General features: G+C 33.1%; 1 protein-coding gene across 3 annotated transcripts in view; it reads left to right on the top strand.

Moving 5' to 3' along the window:
* LOC115209253 (zinc finger protein 629) overlaps window positions 1–13,914 on the top strand; it is a 64,062-nt gene extending 50,148 nt beyond the window's left edge. For 2 of the 3 annotated variants that reach the window (XM_029777545.2, XM_029777544.2), the window contains 3 exons: window positions 2,452–3,010; window positions 6,367–6,551; window positions 10,923–13,914. In XM_029777545.2, the coding sequence (XP_029633405.1) occupies window positions 2,467–3,010; window positions 6,367–6,551; window positions 10,923–11,786 (1,593 nt within the window). In that variant the 5' untranslated portion in view covers window positions 2,452–2,466 and the 3' untranslated portion in view covers window positions 11,787–13,914. Of the gene's footprint in view, window positions 1–107; window positions 128–2,451; window positions 3,011–6,366; window positions 6,552–10,922 lie in introns of those variants that run through there. The other variant, XM_036501230.1, reaches the window with a different exon arrangement.
* Window positions 13,915–14,020: the final 106 nt, after the last annotated feature.

Genomic DNA, 14,020 nt, shown 5'->3' with positions numbered 1-14,020 from the left:
TATGCCTTCCCATCCTACCATTACCTGGGAACTGTATAAAAAGCATTTCACTGGAAGGATGACTAGAAAAGTTGATCTCTACATGATTTGAACTCAGAATGGAAGGGGCATAAACAAATATCACAAGGCATGTTCTCTGATGTTCTACCAATTATACATCTATCCATCCCCGCTGCTATGTGGAGGAATTTGTTTCATTACATTTTCAGTGTTATTCAGTTATTTGTATAAGTTTGTGTTTACATTCAAGATGTAAGAAATGTTGAACAATTATGATATAGTTTTTGGTTTTAGTGACTACATCACAGCCGGGGGATACTGTTCACACTACATGACCAGGCTTAACATCTAAACTGCATTTGTATGGAATGTTGAGTGACTGATCTGGGTTTTGTGTTTGTTTGCATTAGCTGCATAATGCCCTCATTGTGCAATATAGTGTACAAGCATCATATTTCAGTTGTTTCAAGGCACACTTTAATAAAGCTATTCAAATAGTGATTTTAAAATTAACGACTTAATTAAAGTGCTTAGATTAGATCACAGAGAACAAAAATACCAAGTAAAATAAGCTTTTAGTACAAATGAACTAAGTATGTCTATTATATAACAGGGCAAATTTACTTATGATGTATTACATATAAAGTTATTAAGCATTATTCTACATCATCTGTACCAGCAACAGATGGTGTATTGTATATACATATACTGTATGACCTGAAGACATTAACTTATAGGTTTGAATTCTTTTATTATTTTACTCTTTTACTTTTTGTAGTCATTAAACTGTGGCCTTGCTGGGGCACACGTTTGAAGAGTTTAGGTAATAAAATCGATTCTACTACTTATTTAAGTTTGGTACTTATTGTACCAGTCCTTCTCTTTTTTCTGTTGAATCACTAACTTGTGGGGATGTAAACAAACCAACACCATTTGTCAAGTATTGAGAGGCAAACATGATACACATACATATATATAATCATATATATATATTACACACACACACACACACACACACACATGCACACACAGTAGGCTTCTGCAAAGTTTTATCTACCACATCTACTTACAAGATGCTGGTTGTCCATGAGCTGTACTATCAGAAGCTGCTGCACAATGTTACCTTTCAAATTTAAAGCAAAAAAATGCTTAGTGCTTATGTGATTATGTGATTATTAATTCTCTTCTGAGCATGACCTATGAAATTGTATCCTGAAACATATACAATACTATTCAGTTTTCTTTCATCTTCCCACCTGGAAATATGCTATGGGCTTGTGTTAAGGAGATGACCTAATCATTTACAACCTCCTTGAAACAAACTGAATTAGTTAGCTGAGAAATGTTTATAAATAACAGAATTATAATGGTTAACTTAGACAAAATTGAACTACTTCCCTTGCTCCATAATCTGGTTGTTGCTGCAGAATCTAGGATCACATGAATGGCTGGTCAGAGCTATTCATGCCATGTGCAAGCATGGTATCAGGTGACAACCCCCCCTCAGTACTGTTGTTCTACTCTATTAAGTGATCTTGTTTTGCCAGAGCCATGAAAAATATGCACCCAAAAGTGGTAGGCATAATTCTGTTAAATCATGAAAAGATACTATTCTGTATAAAATATTGTGAATCAGAAATGAGTTGGATGGAAATACATTTTTGTACTGAGAGGAAGACATGAGATGTGGAAAGAAAATAGAGTTTCATTTCAATTTAAAAATCATTTTTTCAGCAATTGAATCCAGACATGTCATTGTCAAGAATTGAGAAATGATTAGCTGATTATATTTGCCTTTAACTTATCTTTGCCAAAAAACATATTTTGACTTTTATCGAAGTTATTATACTATGATAGATGACAAAAATAGTATTTTTAATGGTGGATATAATTACTTTAAACTCTTAGTAAAGGTACAGTACTCAGTTTATGTCATTGAAGAATAAGTACATTTATTTCATGTTTAAGTGTTCTTGGCAACATCCACTATATTTTTTAAGGGTTTTTGTTGGTTATGTCAATCCCAGTACTTTGTCTAATACTTATTGTATCATTGGCAAGCTGTGCTTGAAGTAAAAGGTGATAACCTAATCGAAATTAACTACCTCTTTATTTTTGTTCAGTCTGTGCTGATATACACAGTATCCATCTCCCAAATTTTATTCATAAGGCTTTGATTAATCTGTGGCAGAGATACACTTGCCCAAGGATCTGCACAGTGGAATCAAAACCACATAGTTGAGAAATAAACTTCGTAACCACAAGATTATATGTGTGTGTGCGTATATGTATGTATGTATATATATATATATATATATATAATATATATATATATATATAATATATATATATATAATTATATTTTAAATATTTTTTGCTTTTTTTAAATAATAATTTGCCTGATTTTTATTGGTTAAGCAGTGTGTTTCATTTTAAATTTTATTATTGCAGTGATGTTCTGGAGGAATGGCAGAATCTGAGTGCCACTCTCAAGGGGGCCAACAAAATCGAACTAATTCCTCATCCCGCTCCGTCTTATCTTCAATGACTCCTGGAGTTGGAACTCATGTGCCGATGGCTCCTGGAAGTGCAAACCATACATCAATGAACATGAGGTCAAACATGCCAAATGAAACAAGACATATGAATATGGATGGAAACAACATTGATAAAATGTATCGCAAATTTCCATGTGCTCCAATTGTTACGCCCTCAACAGCGACATCAATGACATCTGGGAACCAGTCTGCTACTATGTCTCTAACATCTGATGCAAATAACCCTGTATCCATGAACCCTGGAGAACAAACAGTTGGAGAAGGAGAACAAAATCTCGACAAGCTATATCGTAAATTTCCCTGTCCAACATGCTTTAAAGGTTTTAAGAGCAAGCAACAGTTAATTCAGCATAATCTTGTACACACTGGTGCACGCAAATACCACTGTAGCTATTGTGATAAATCTTTCAAACAACTCTGTCATCTACAGCAGCACCATCGCATACACACAGGTCAGAGATTTCTTGTAGTTGTTCTTGGATGGTTGTGGTGTGGCGAGGTGTAATGTAATACAGTATGCTGAAGTGTGGGATGTGTAGCACTGTGCATGTGTGATGTATTGTGCAGTGTAGTCTTATGTGTAGTATGCTGATGTGCAAGGATTTGTGTAGTAAAGTGTGGTAGGATAGGTGGATGTAGTATGCAGCTATATTGTATGTGATGTGGGGTGAACTGTGTTCTAGGGGAATGGTGTGTATGTGATTTGGTTTAGGGTAGTGTTGTGTGATACATGTGATGTGTAGTGTAGGGCAGTGTGTGACATGGAGCTATGTGGTGTATAAGATTTGTAATGTGGTGTGATTTGTTGTTCTTTGTGTTTATGCTGCAGGCTATGTGCATGTGATGTGAATGGTTGTGGCCCTCTGATCTGATCAGTGTGATATTTCTACTTATAAGTTTCTAGCTATGTATGATGTCAATTGTGTGCATGGGTTGTGTTTGATGCTATCTGTAAGAGCATATGTACTTGTGTATGATTGAAAGTCACATCACCTCCATGTCCTCAATGTCTGAGAACGTATATTGTGTGTATTTAGATATATTTCTAAATGGATATGACTTGGTAAGCTTAAATGGGAATATGTCTGTGTGTAGTTATGATGCAAGTATGTATATATGGCATTGGATTTTTTTAATGAATTGATATGTATATTTATGCAACTATACATAAATTTATATATATATATATATATATATATATATAGCTTTTTATATATGTGCCTGTATAAAAATATGACTGAGATTACAATTAAATATACCTGTTTGTGATACAGCATTCCAACAATGTCTGTGTACATCTGTGTTTGTTTGAATGTATGCAGTGTATTCTGTATAACAAAATATATCTATATTTTACTTTGTTGATTTCAGTTAAGAATATTTTTGTTTATGCCTGTCTTACATACTTTATTCTTGACTCTTGAAATCATTACTGAGATTTGAAAAAAAATTATATATATATGTCATTTAATATCATTTAAATGATATTTATCTTTCACTGGATGGAGTAATTGTTTTGTTGAGCCTACCTTAATAGAACAGTCAACTATATATATATATTTGTAATATATGTGACAATTATTTGGTTGCCATAATAAAACTCAGAGTTTCAGATGTTGGGGTGGAAACCTGCACCGGCACATCTTCGGTTATTGAGGCACTTAAGAATATGCAATGAAAATGACCATTAAACAAAGGGAAATTACTATGTAAATGACCGTTATTGAGACAAAAGAGCTATTAGAATGACTGTTAAATAATGGAAAAAACCTAAGGGGAGGAAGTAAAAAGTAAAGGAGTAAGAAAGCTCATAGCAATCGCATGTGTGTGCATATACATACATACACATGTGCGCATGCACACCCATGTACATGTGCCTATATGCATATGTTTGCTCAGACTTGCATGAAACACATGCACATCCACACATACGTCAAATAGATGCACATATATATGCAACCATGCATGTACACATATACAAATCTACACATATATACCCATACACACACAGTTGTATTCAAATACACGCATGCACACACACACACACACACGTGTATGTAACCATATGCACACAGTTATAGTCAAATGCATGTCTAAAAAACATGCATGTTATATATGCATATGCTCACTTACACTCACATGGACTCCCACATATATATGCAACCATACACATGTGCATATACATGTACATACCTGCATGCACACACACGCGTGCACAAAAATTTTATATACACATCTATATTCGCACATGCACAAGGAAAATGCAGGGCGGAAGGTAAAATACAGGAAAAAAAGTGTAAAAATATATAAAGCAATAAAAATATATCTTTATAAGTATGTAAAAAATATATAAGAAATATATATAAAAAGTATAGAGTGATAAAAAGCTTGTATGTGGACACAGTATAAAAAGCAAAGTTCTATCTGTGATCTTCGGGGGAACAAAAACCTTAGTGGCCCACTTATTTCTTTGTTGAAACTGTGCCCAGTAAGTTACAACATTCATTGGAAGATCTTAGCCAAATGTAAGCCTTACACCAATGGCAGTGATAAGTGTGGTCTTTGTGATATGGAAAGATGGCTCATCTGGAAAAGCCACTTAGAGCCCGCTGCATGTCTAAATTCAAGAACTGAACTTTTTGGATCATATCCACATGTGGCTAAATATTTGTTACATTTTTGGTCCTCCCAAGATCACAGATAGAACTTGCTTTTTATATATATTTCTTATATATTTTTACATATTTTTTTTACATACTTATAAATATATATTTTTATATTTTTATTGCTTTATATATTTTTACACTTTTTTCCTGTATTTTACCTTCCACCCTGCATTTTTCTTGTGCATGTGCATATATAGATGTGTATATAAAATTTTTGTGTGTGGGTATGTATATATGTACATGTATATGCACATGTTTATGGTTGCATATGTACTTGGGAGTCCATGCGAGTGTATGCAAGCATATGCATATATAGCATGTATGTTTTTTAGACGTGCATTTGAATATAACTGCGCATATGGTTATGTGCACGTGTGTGTGTGTGTGTATTTGAATATAACTGCACGTCTGGTTACGTGTTCGTGTGTGTGCATGCGCATGTGTGTATTTGAATATAACTGCACATGTGTGTGGATTTGTATACGTGTACATGCATGGTTGCATATATATGTGCATCTATTTGAGGTACAGTATTGGGCTGGATATGACCCATTAGAAGGCTAAAGAATTAAACCAAACAATAAATTAAGTCTATCACTCCAGAACAGAAACAGTTCCTCCACCAAACTTCCACACAGTTTCTGGTTACCAGATTTAATTCACAAGACTTTGGACAACACATGGCTATGATAGAAGATATTTATCTGCCTAAGCAGAGTCCTTTCTCTTGTCAGCATCTGAACTAGGTTTCCTGTTAAAAGACAACTTTTCCCTTCCTTCTACAAGTTGCAGTGCTGATGGTGTTCTACAAAAATAAGAAAACATTTGTTAGTAGGTCAGAGATCCAATCCTAATAACTTGGCCAGCTATGACCTTCTACAAGGGGGTGGGGGTTTGGTGGGGGTGGTGTGGAGGAAAAGTTGAAAATAGTGCAAGTCTAATAATAGAAACTATTGTTTTATTGTAGCTGTTTCTCTTTTGTTAACCTTTTTGTGTAAGTCTAAAAGAATATTTCAACACCATTGTTTTCACATTTAAAAATAAATTTTGTTTCTGTTAATATTTTCCCGTCTCTTTTGGTGTTGCTTTAACTCAAAATTAGATTTTCAACTGAAAATAATTTTATTGGTTTATTTCTACAGGAGAAAAACCTTACAAGTGCACTTTAGGTGACTGCGACCGCTCATTTGCACAGCTGTCCAATCTCCAACATCACTTACGTAACCATGACGATCAGGTGAAAAAAGCTGCAAACAAACAACATGCTTGTGTCATCTGCAACAGAAGTTATACCAATGAAAGCAGTTTAAAATCCCATACACTAAAGGTGATAAACAGTTATGATTTGAAGATATTATATATACATATATATGTATATATACACATATGTATACATACATACATATCTATTTATTTAATTTGTATTCCTTCCCTCTCCTTTATTTCTGTATTTTTGGTGTAGTTTTTTATTGCTTGATTTAAAACTTTCTCAACATTCTCTAGTGTATGGTTATAGAAAGCTGGACACTTAATTGTGACACTACAGTTTCTGTGATTCATCCTTTACTCTGTACAATACTCTTGTAGTTTCACATAATGAACTCTTATTTTGCTGAAATTGATAACAAGCAAAAGGTTCTGTAATTTACATTACTTTATTCTTTAATTCTTTTACTTATTTCAGTCATTTGGCTGGAGTACTGCCTTAAAGGGTTTTTTAGTCAAAGAAATTGACCCCAGGACTTATTCTTTGTAAGCCTAGTACTTATTCTATTGGTCTCTTGCCGAACTACTAAATTAAGGGGATGTAAACATACCAACATCGGTTGTCAAGTGACGGTGGTGGGGACAAACACACATACACATTATATATATATATTGGCAGGGCAATAGAGAACTTTCTTTGTAGTATGATCGTTGATGATCTATTTCTAGCATGCGGCCGACTACCTAGCAGTCTTGCCCTGCCAATATACACATATATTAGAATTTTCTCTGATTCCTCAGATTTTTTGTATGCTAGACTACTGGTTTTAAATTGATATTAAAATTAATATTAATTTGTCTCCCTCATTATTTATATATATATATATATATATATATATATATATATATATATATATATATATATATATATATATATACATCATACATACATACATACATATACATATATGTATATATATATAAAAATACACACACACATGATGGGCTTCTTTCAGTTTCCGTTTACCAAATCTACTCACAAGGATTTGGTCGGTCTGAAGCTATAGAAAACACTTGCCCAAGGTGCCACACTATGGGATTGAACCCAGAACCATGTGGTTGGGAAGGAAGCTTCTTACTACACAACCACATCTGTGCCTTTAGTTATCTTTTTATTCATTCTATATCATACAGTTATGATGGGATTTTGTTCCACCAGGGCTTGCAGGACATCCTTGTTGAGCTCTACAGATCTTTCAGGACAAGGCTTGTCTTCTAGGCTGTAGTTTCTGGTTCAGAATTTCCGGAACCACCGTTGACACTGGCTTACGCTTATTGTCCGAAGCTATAGCAGAAGACACTTACCTAAGGGGCCACACAGTGGGACTGAACCCGGAACCATGTGGTTGGTAAGCAAGCTACTTACCACACAGCCACTCCTGAATATGAAGTTATATTAATTTACTACATTACAATAACTGAGAACCAAACATTTGATTGTAGTTATACAGTTAAATGATTAAGTTAATGAAATCTATTTTACTTTCCATCATTATCCAGCTTTTCTTTTTACTGTTATTATGGCTTAAAACCATACACTAAACCAGTTCCTTTGTTTGTTTTCTTTGCTTATCTTTTAATTTTAATTTAATTTTTCTTTTGTCTTTCTATTTACTTTTGCTATTTTGTTCATATATATATATGTATATATATATATATGCTAGTCAGTGTTATATACATTTACAAAATATTCTTCTGTTCTGTTTTTTTTTTCATTATAACAACCTGTTATAGTTTTAAGTTTATTTCTATTATTTCTGCTTTGTAGGACAATATTTTATGAAATGGCTTCTAAATTGATAAACTACCCTTTTTCTATTACTGATTTTACTTGATTCATTATATCCGATATTATCTGTATATGAAAACATGAGCATGAAAGTGTTTTATATCTATCCATATATATGTAATTAAAATTGAAGATTGGAATTTGTGATATTTTTATTTTTTGGTTGACAATCGTTTCAGCAATTCCATAGTGATAAATTTTGTCTTATGTTTATAAACATATCTGTTATTAATGATTTAGTCTTATGCGTTATGTAATGTAACTACACAGCCATCCATGGAATTGTCTCATCAGAACTTTCATCAAAGCAGTATTGTTCTTATTGTATTGTTTTCATAAAGAGATATGACAAGACAATTCCATGGATGGCTATGTAGGTACATTACATGACAAATATGACGAGATCATTAATAATGGACATTTTTAGAAGCATAATACAAATTAGTCACCATGGAGTTATTGATATTATTGTCAGCTATGAAATATAAATAATATCCCAAATTTCAATCTTCAATTTTTCCTTATTAATATTCTTTGATGAAAATGGAATTTGCAGATTTTCTGTTTATTTGAAACAGCAGTTTCATAAATGATATTCCCTTTCACAATTTTCATGTGGCCTTTGTCTATAGATGTTCTTCCCAAGGTAAACACCTGGATTATCTACTATATATACATATATATATGTATATATTATTTATTTATGTATTTCATTTGAAGCCATTTCATTAGTCTCAGCTTATTTTCAAACATACAAGTGAGGGTGATATTACCTTATTGTCTTTTTTGATACATTGGTTTCTAACTATTCCAAAGTTAGTATATACTACATTGCTATCATATACTTTATGTATTTTACTACTTACCATGTATTCTATTTTGTTTTTAGTGTACCCATCGGGGCTCTTTTATGTCCACATCGTAAAATATTTGAACTTTTTAAAAATATGTTGCCTATGGTAAGTTTAATAAGTTCGGCCAATTCTATGAGTCTTTCTTTCCTATTCCATTTGTATATTTCCAAGAATGTTTTTACCCAAATTCTTATAAAACTCTACAGCCATAAGACTCTTGAGTAAAGTTATTGTTAAACCCTAATCCATTGTTTCACTTGGAAACATGATTATTATTTATAATCCTTAAAATATATTTTTATATTTACATGTAATTAAACCAAATCTAAGTCTTCAATTAATTTATACAGCCTCAAATCTTTAGGAAATTTTATGTTTTAATTATTTTATTGGGATTTGAGCCACACACACACACTCACACAAACACACTCACACACACACAAACACACTCACACACACACACTCACACAAACACACTCACACACACACACACAATTTTGTAGAAACATTATTGCCTAATTGATTTTGCTTTTTGTTAGCTTTGTTATCAGCTCAGCGTTCAACCTGTTTTTTTTTTTGTGTTATGAATTTCAATTATTGTTATAGATATGGATGTGGTTTTCCCCCACATGGTTTAGTGATATATCTACAGTGTTTCACACCAAGTAAAATTTTGACTCTTAGATAGATGATATTACCTGCAAAGATGACGTTGATCAGCATTTGATTTCAACCACAGAAATGTTGTTCAAATGATTTCTGTGACTAGGTTGCAGCCTCTTACATTATAATTTTTGCTACTAGATGGTGCATCTGATATCTGTGTGCAATTTTATTGTTATTTTCAAAAAGATGTTTATAAGAAAAACTTTAAAATTTAGTGTCATGTTTATAGGAATTATAAGTGAAGAAAGATATCTAAGCATGTAGAATTAAATGATTCATACACCTGTTTGCCTTAATAATTTTGACAAGCATTTGCAGGAGATTGATTTTGTTTATGCTTAAGTATTGAGGTAACTGTGAAAATGATTGCTAATGCAAAGTTATCAGTCACTGTATAGAATGTGATGTCATTAGGTTTTACCAATTGTGTTTGTCACTGGTGTGAGGTCCTCAAGAACAGCACTGGTTGTGATTGGTTTGTGACTTTGATACTATATTGTTTTACAAATCTGATTGAACTCTAATCTCCAATAATGTTATAAAGACTTCTCGCATGCGAGCTATAAAGAGTTATTGATTTCAAAACAGTATAGTTGTGTACAGGTATGAATTTTGTGCTTGTATATGCATACACGTATGCAGCTTTGAGTGTGTGTGTGTGTGATTCTAGTTTTTAGATTTAGCACCGTCTTTATAAATTTATATTTACTCATAATACTCTAAGTAAAGTCATTGAGTAATATTTATATGGCATCTAATCAGGAGCTGCTATCACTTATTCTGCTGTACTATATAAAACTGGCATCTATTTTGTCACCTATTCTACTATGCTGTTTATGTAAGAAATTCTAACATCAGATAGATATCTGAAGATGTGCAATGTATGGTGCACTATACTAGTTATTTAGGATAATGACATTGAATAAATTTAGTTGAATGTAATGCTGTTATCTCCACTGCACTAGAATATATGGTACCATGCTGTTGGTACAAGAACTATATTCATGCACATCAGCCACTATTATAAAAGTTTCCCAATTGTTTTGATGAGATGCAGTGCGTTTAGTTAAAAATTGTGATGTGATATGTCAACCATTAATTTACTTATGGATTTCTTTTTCAGATGCATGTTCATATCAAACCTCTACTCCCCATCAATGATACATCAGAAACTGCTAATAAGTCTCACAAGCGTAAAACAAAACCAGTTAGCGGCCTATACAGATCACCCATTATGGTGCCCATTCATCAGGTCGGAAACAGCGACCAACGAAAAGGCAGCTCTGATGGAATTCTCTACAAAGTCATGTCTGAATGTAAGGGTTCAGGCAGAATATTAAAACAAGTTAAAGATAGTAGTAGACAACCTATAGTTATTGATTTGGAAACCAGTGGCAGTTCAGGCCATTCACCATACAATGAGTCCTCTTACAGTGGTTTCACTCCTTCCAGTGAGGACATTTCATCACACATGAGTAATCATAACAATGCTAGTAACAACAACAGTCCAGTTATTTCTCTGTCTGACAACCACGGCTCTCCTTCAACAACCCCTCATCATGAACAGAGTGGAGGAAGCCAGCATCAATCTAGTATGATTCACCAGCATCATCACCAACAACAGCAGCGGCAACATCGACAACAGCAACGGCAACAGCAGCAACACCCACAGTATACAGATATTCATGACCAAATGCAAACTTTCCCTCATGTCACCAGCCTTGCTTCGCAAGAAGCCAGTTTTGTGACATCTGCTCACCGTCGTGCTACATCAGAAGCATTAACAAGTGAGCTTCCTTCATCATCCGTCAATAACTACAAGTTGTACTATTCTCAAGGCAACAATACCATTCGCTCCATGTCACCCCTTCCACCTGTTGGGAACATTGAAAGAGAAATACAGTGCTACCAGCCATGTCTTAATACCACTAACAACGTCAATCAAAATGTGCCCATTTCATTAAATTTCTCTCCATTGCGACAGTAAATATTTACATATAGTATTTTACGTTTATCTATATTCTATAGGAACATATCTATTCATTCTGATGGCAAAGATTCCTTATTTTTGTTCTTTGTTTTCTTGTTTTTATTGATACTAGTTGTTGGAATCACTTTAGCGTTTTACAATCCAACAAAGGAGTCTTTGGGTGGTTACTTGACCTGCTAGAAACACCAACCAGATCTCCCTCAAATCACACCCTGTTGTCTTAAAAGTGGGAGGCGCATTGTTTAATGTAATCATAGAAACATTACAATTGAATACAAGACGTGGATGGTCATGGTTGGAACACCTTTGATCCTAAGTCTGCTTTATCAGGACTGACCTGGGGATAAACAATAACACTATTATGTTTCATTATATGCCATTTGGTCGATCTGCTTGCTGTGTGGTCAGTTCAGTTGACTTTAATGATCCCCGAATATTTGGCCTTATGTCATTGCTAGAAATGATTGTTTTTACTATTATTACCGCCATCATTACTAGCAAGTAATGAAGCTAATGGTAATAGTAACAATATTTATAGTAGTAATAGTAACAATAATACTATAATTATTTTGTGACAGGCATTGTTGTGTGGCTGTAATTTGTTAGTAAACGAGTCTGTGACTGTTGCACTTCCTTGTTTTCACCATTACACTTCACTAATGAACAAGGAAAACATAAACACTACAATTTCCCATTTTTTTTTTACTGTCAAAGTAAGTCTAGTTACAGTGTTTAGTTTTGGTTTTTCTATATTCACATCCTGCCTGGGTTTCATAACTTTCCTCTTGCTCTAGGGATGGGCCAATAAAATAAGTACCAGTCATATACTGGGGTTGATGAATTCTATTCTACCCATCTCCTACAAATTCGTAGCCTTGTGCCAATGTAAGAAATCATCATAATCATTATTATTATTATTATTATTATTATTAGATTAAGTTTGATCTATTCAATTTACCATAAATATGAATATACTATAAAAGACTATTCAATGCTTGCATTCAATGAAATGAAAGACTGATAAAATAATAAAAAAAAAAGAAAGGAAGAAATATCCCTTTCCCTCTGCAAAAACAATATGACTTCTAAGTGCTTGCACATATTTGTATGAAACAACTTATATTTGCTGTTACTGTTGCATTTGCCATTACAGAACACTAGCCAAAGTGCAGTGCTTATTATATTTTGCCTTGTTAGACTCTAATTATTTAATTAGGTCCCTAATGTGTAAAGCTATTAAGATTTGTTTATTATCTGTATACACCTCCTTTTAAGATGATGCCATCTAAACAGGAGTTTACAATTAGATCTAACTAGATATATTATTTTTGTGTTTGCAGCTTGTTGTTTCTTTAGCTTCAACTACTGTGTCTGATCATAGAAAAGACACATGTTGTCTTTAAGCCAGTCCCATCCATCTGAATGATGCACACTCTCACCCTCTTCATCTTTCACTTTAATCTTTTTTTGGTAATATTCCTCTATCAGTGGTGATTGTGTTTTACTAGTTGAGTAATTAGACTAAACTCTACAATGTCCAGGAATGCCTTAAAAACGACCATCTATTCAAAATTGCCAAACAGTTCTCTAGAAATATGTTGATTCTTCCTTATTCAGTAAATCTGTGTAAGTCAAGACATTATTTTCAGTGTAAACCATTAAAGTTTTGGGAATATAATCCCTAGCTTTTTGAACAGTCATTTTATTAATATTTACCAAAAGATTTGTGTCAGAATCAGCTGTTATATAACATATGCAGATTTCTAAATATACTATTCCAGCTTTTTTTCTCTTTCACATCATCATCATCATCGTCATCATCATCATCATCATCATCATCATCATCATCATCATCATCATTCTCAGTGTTATTGCCATGAAACATGATGGAAATGCCCAAAACTGTAAAATTACCAATTGGTTACTATATATATAATTTGGTCTATCACTGTTCTCACTGAGGTCAACTTCCATGTCGTTCCTCTGAGGTTGAGAAACTAAGTATCAGTAGCAATCTATACTCTTGTAACCAAAATTAGCAATGTATCTAGTAAAATGAATTCATTATTGCTATCACAATTTGAAATAAATAATCTAAACATAACCAATACATAAAAAAAGCAAAGCATAAAATGATTTAGGGTTCAACATATATTTCTTCTTTTATTCAAAATTAAAAATAAATCTTTTTTAGAAAACAGCAAATTAACAAAAGTGAAGTTGCTCAACCA

Source organism: Octopus sinensis, linkage group LG3 (genome assembly GCF_006345805.1).
Source record: "Octopus sinensis linkage group LG3, ASM634580v1, whole genome shotgun sequence".
Classification (NCBI taxonomy): domain Eukaryota; kingdom Metazoa; phylum Mollusca; class Cephalopoda; order Octopoda; family Octopodidae; genus Octopus; species Octopus sinensis.
The sequence above is the reverse complement of the archived record's forward strand: the minus strand, read 5'-3'. Positions and strand labels throughout refer to the sequence as shown.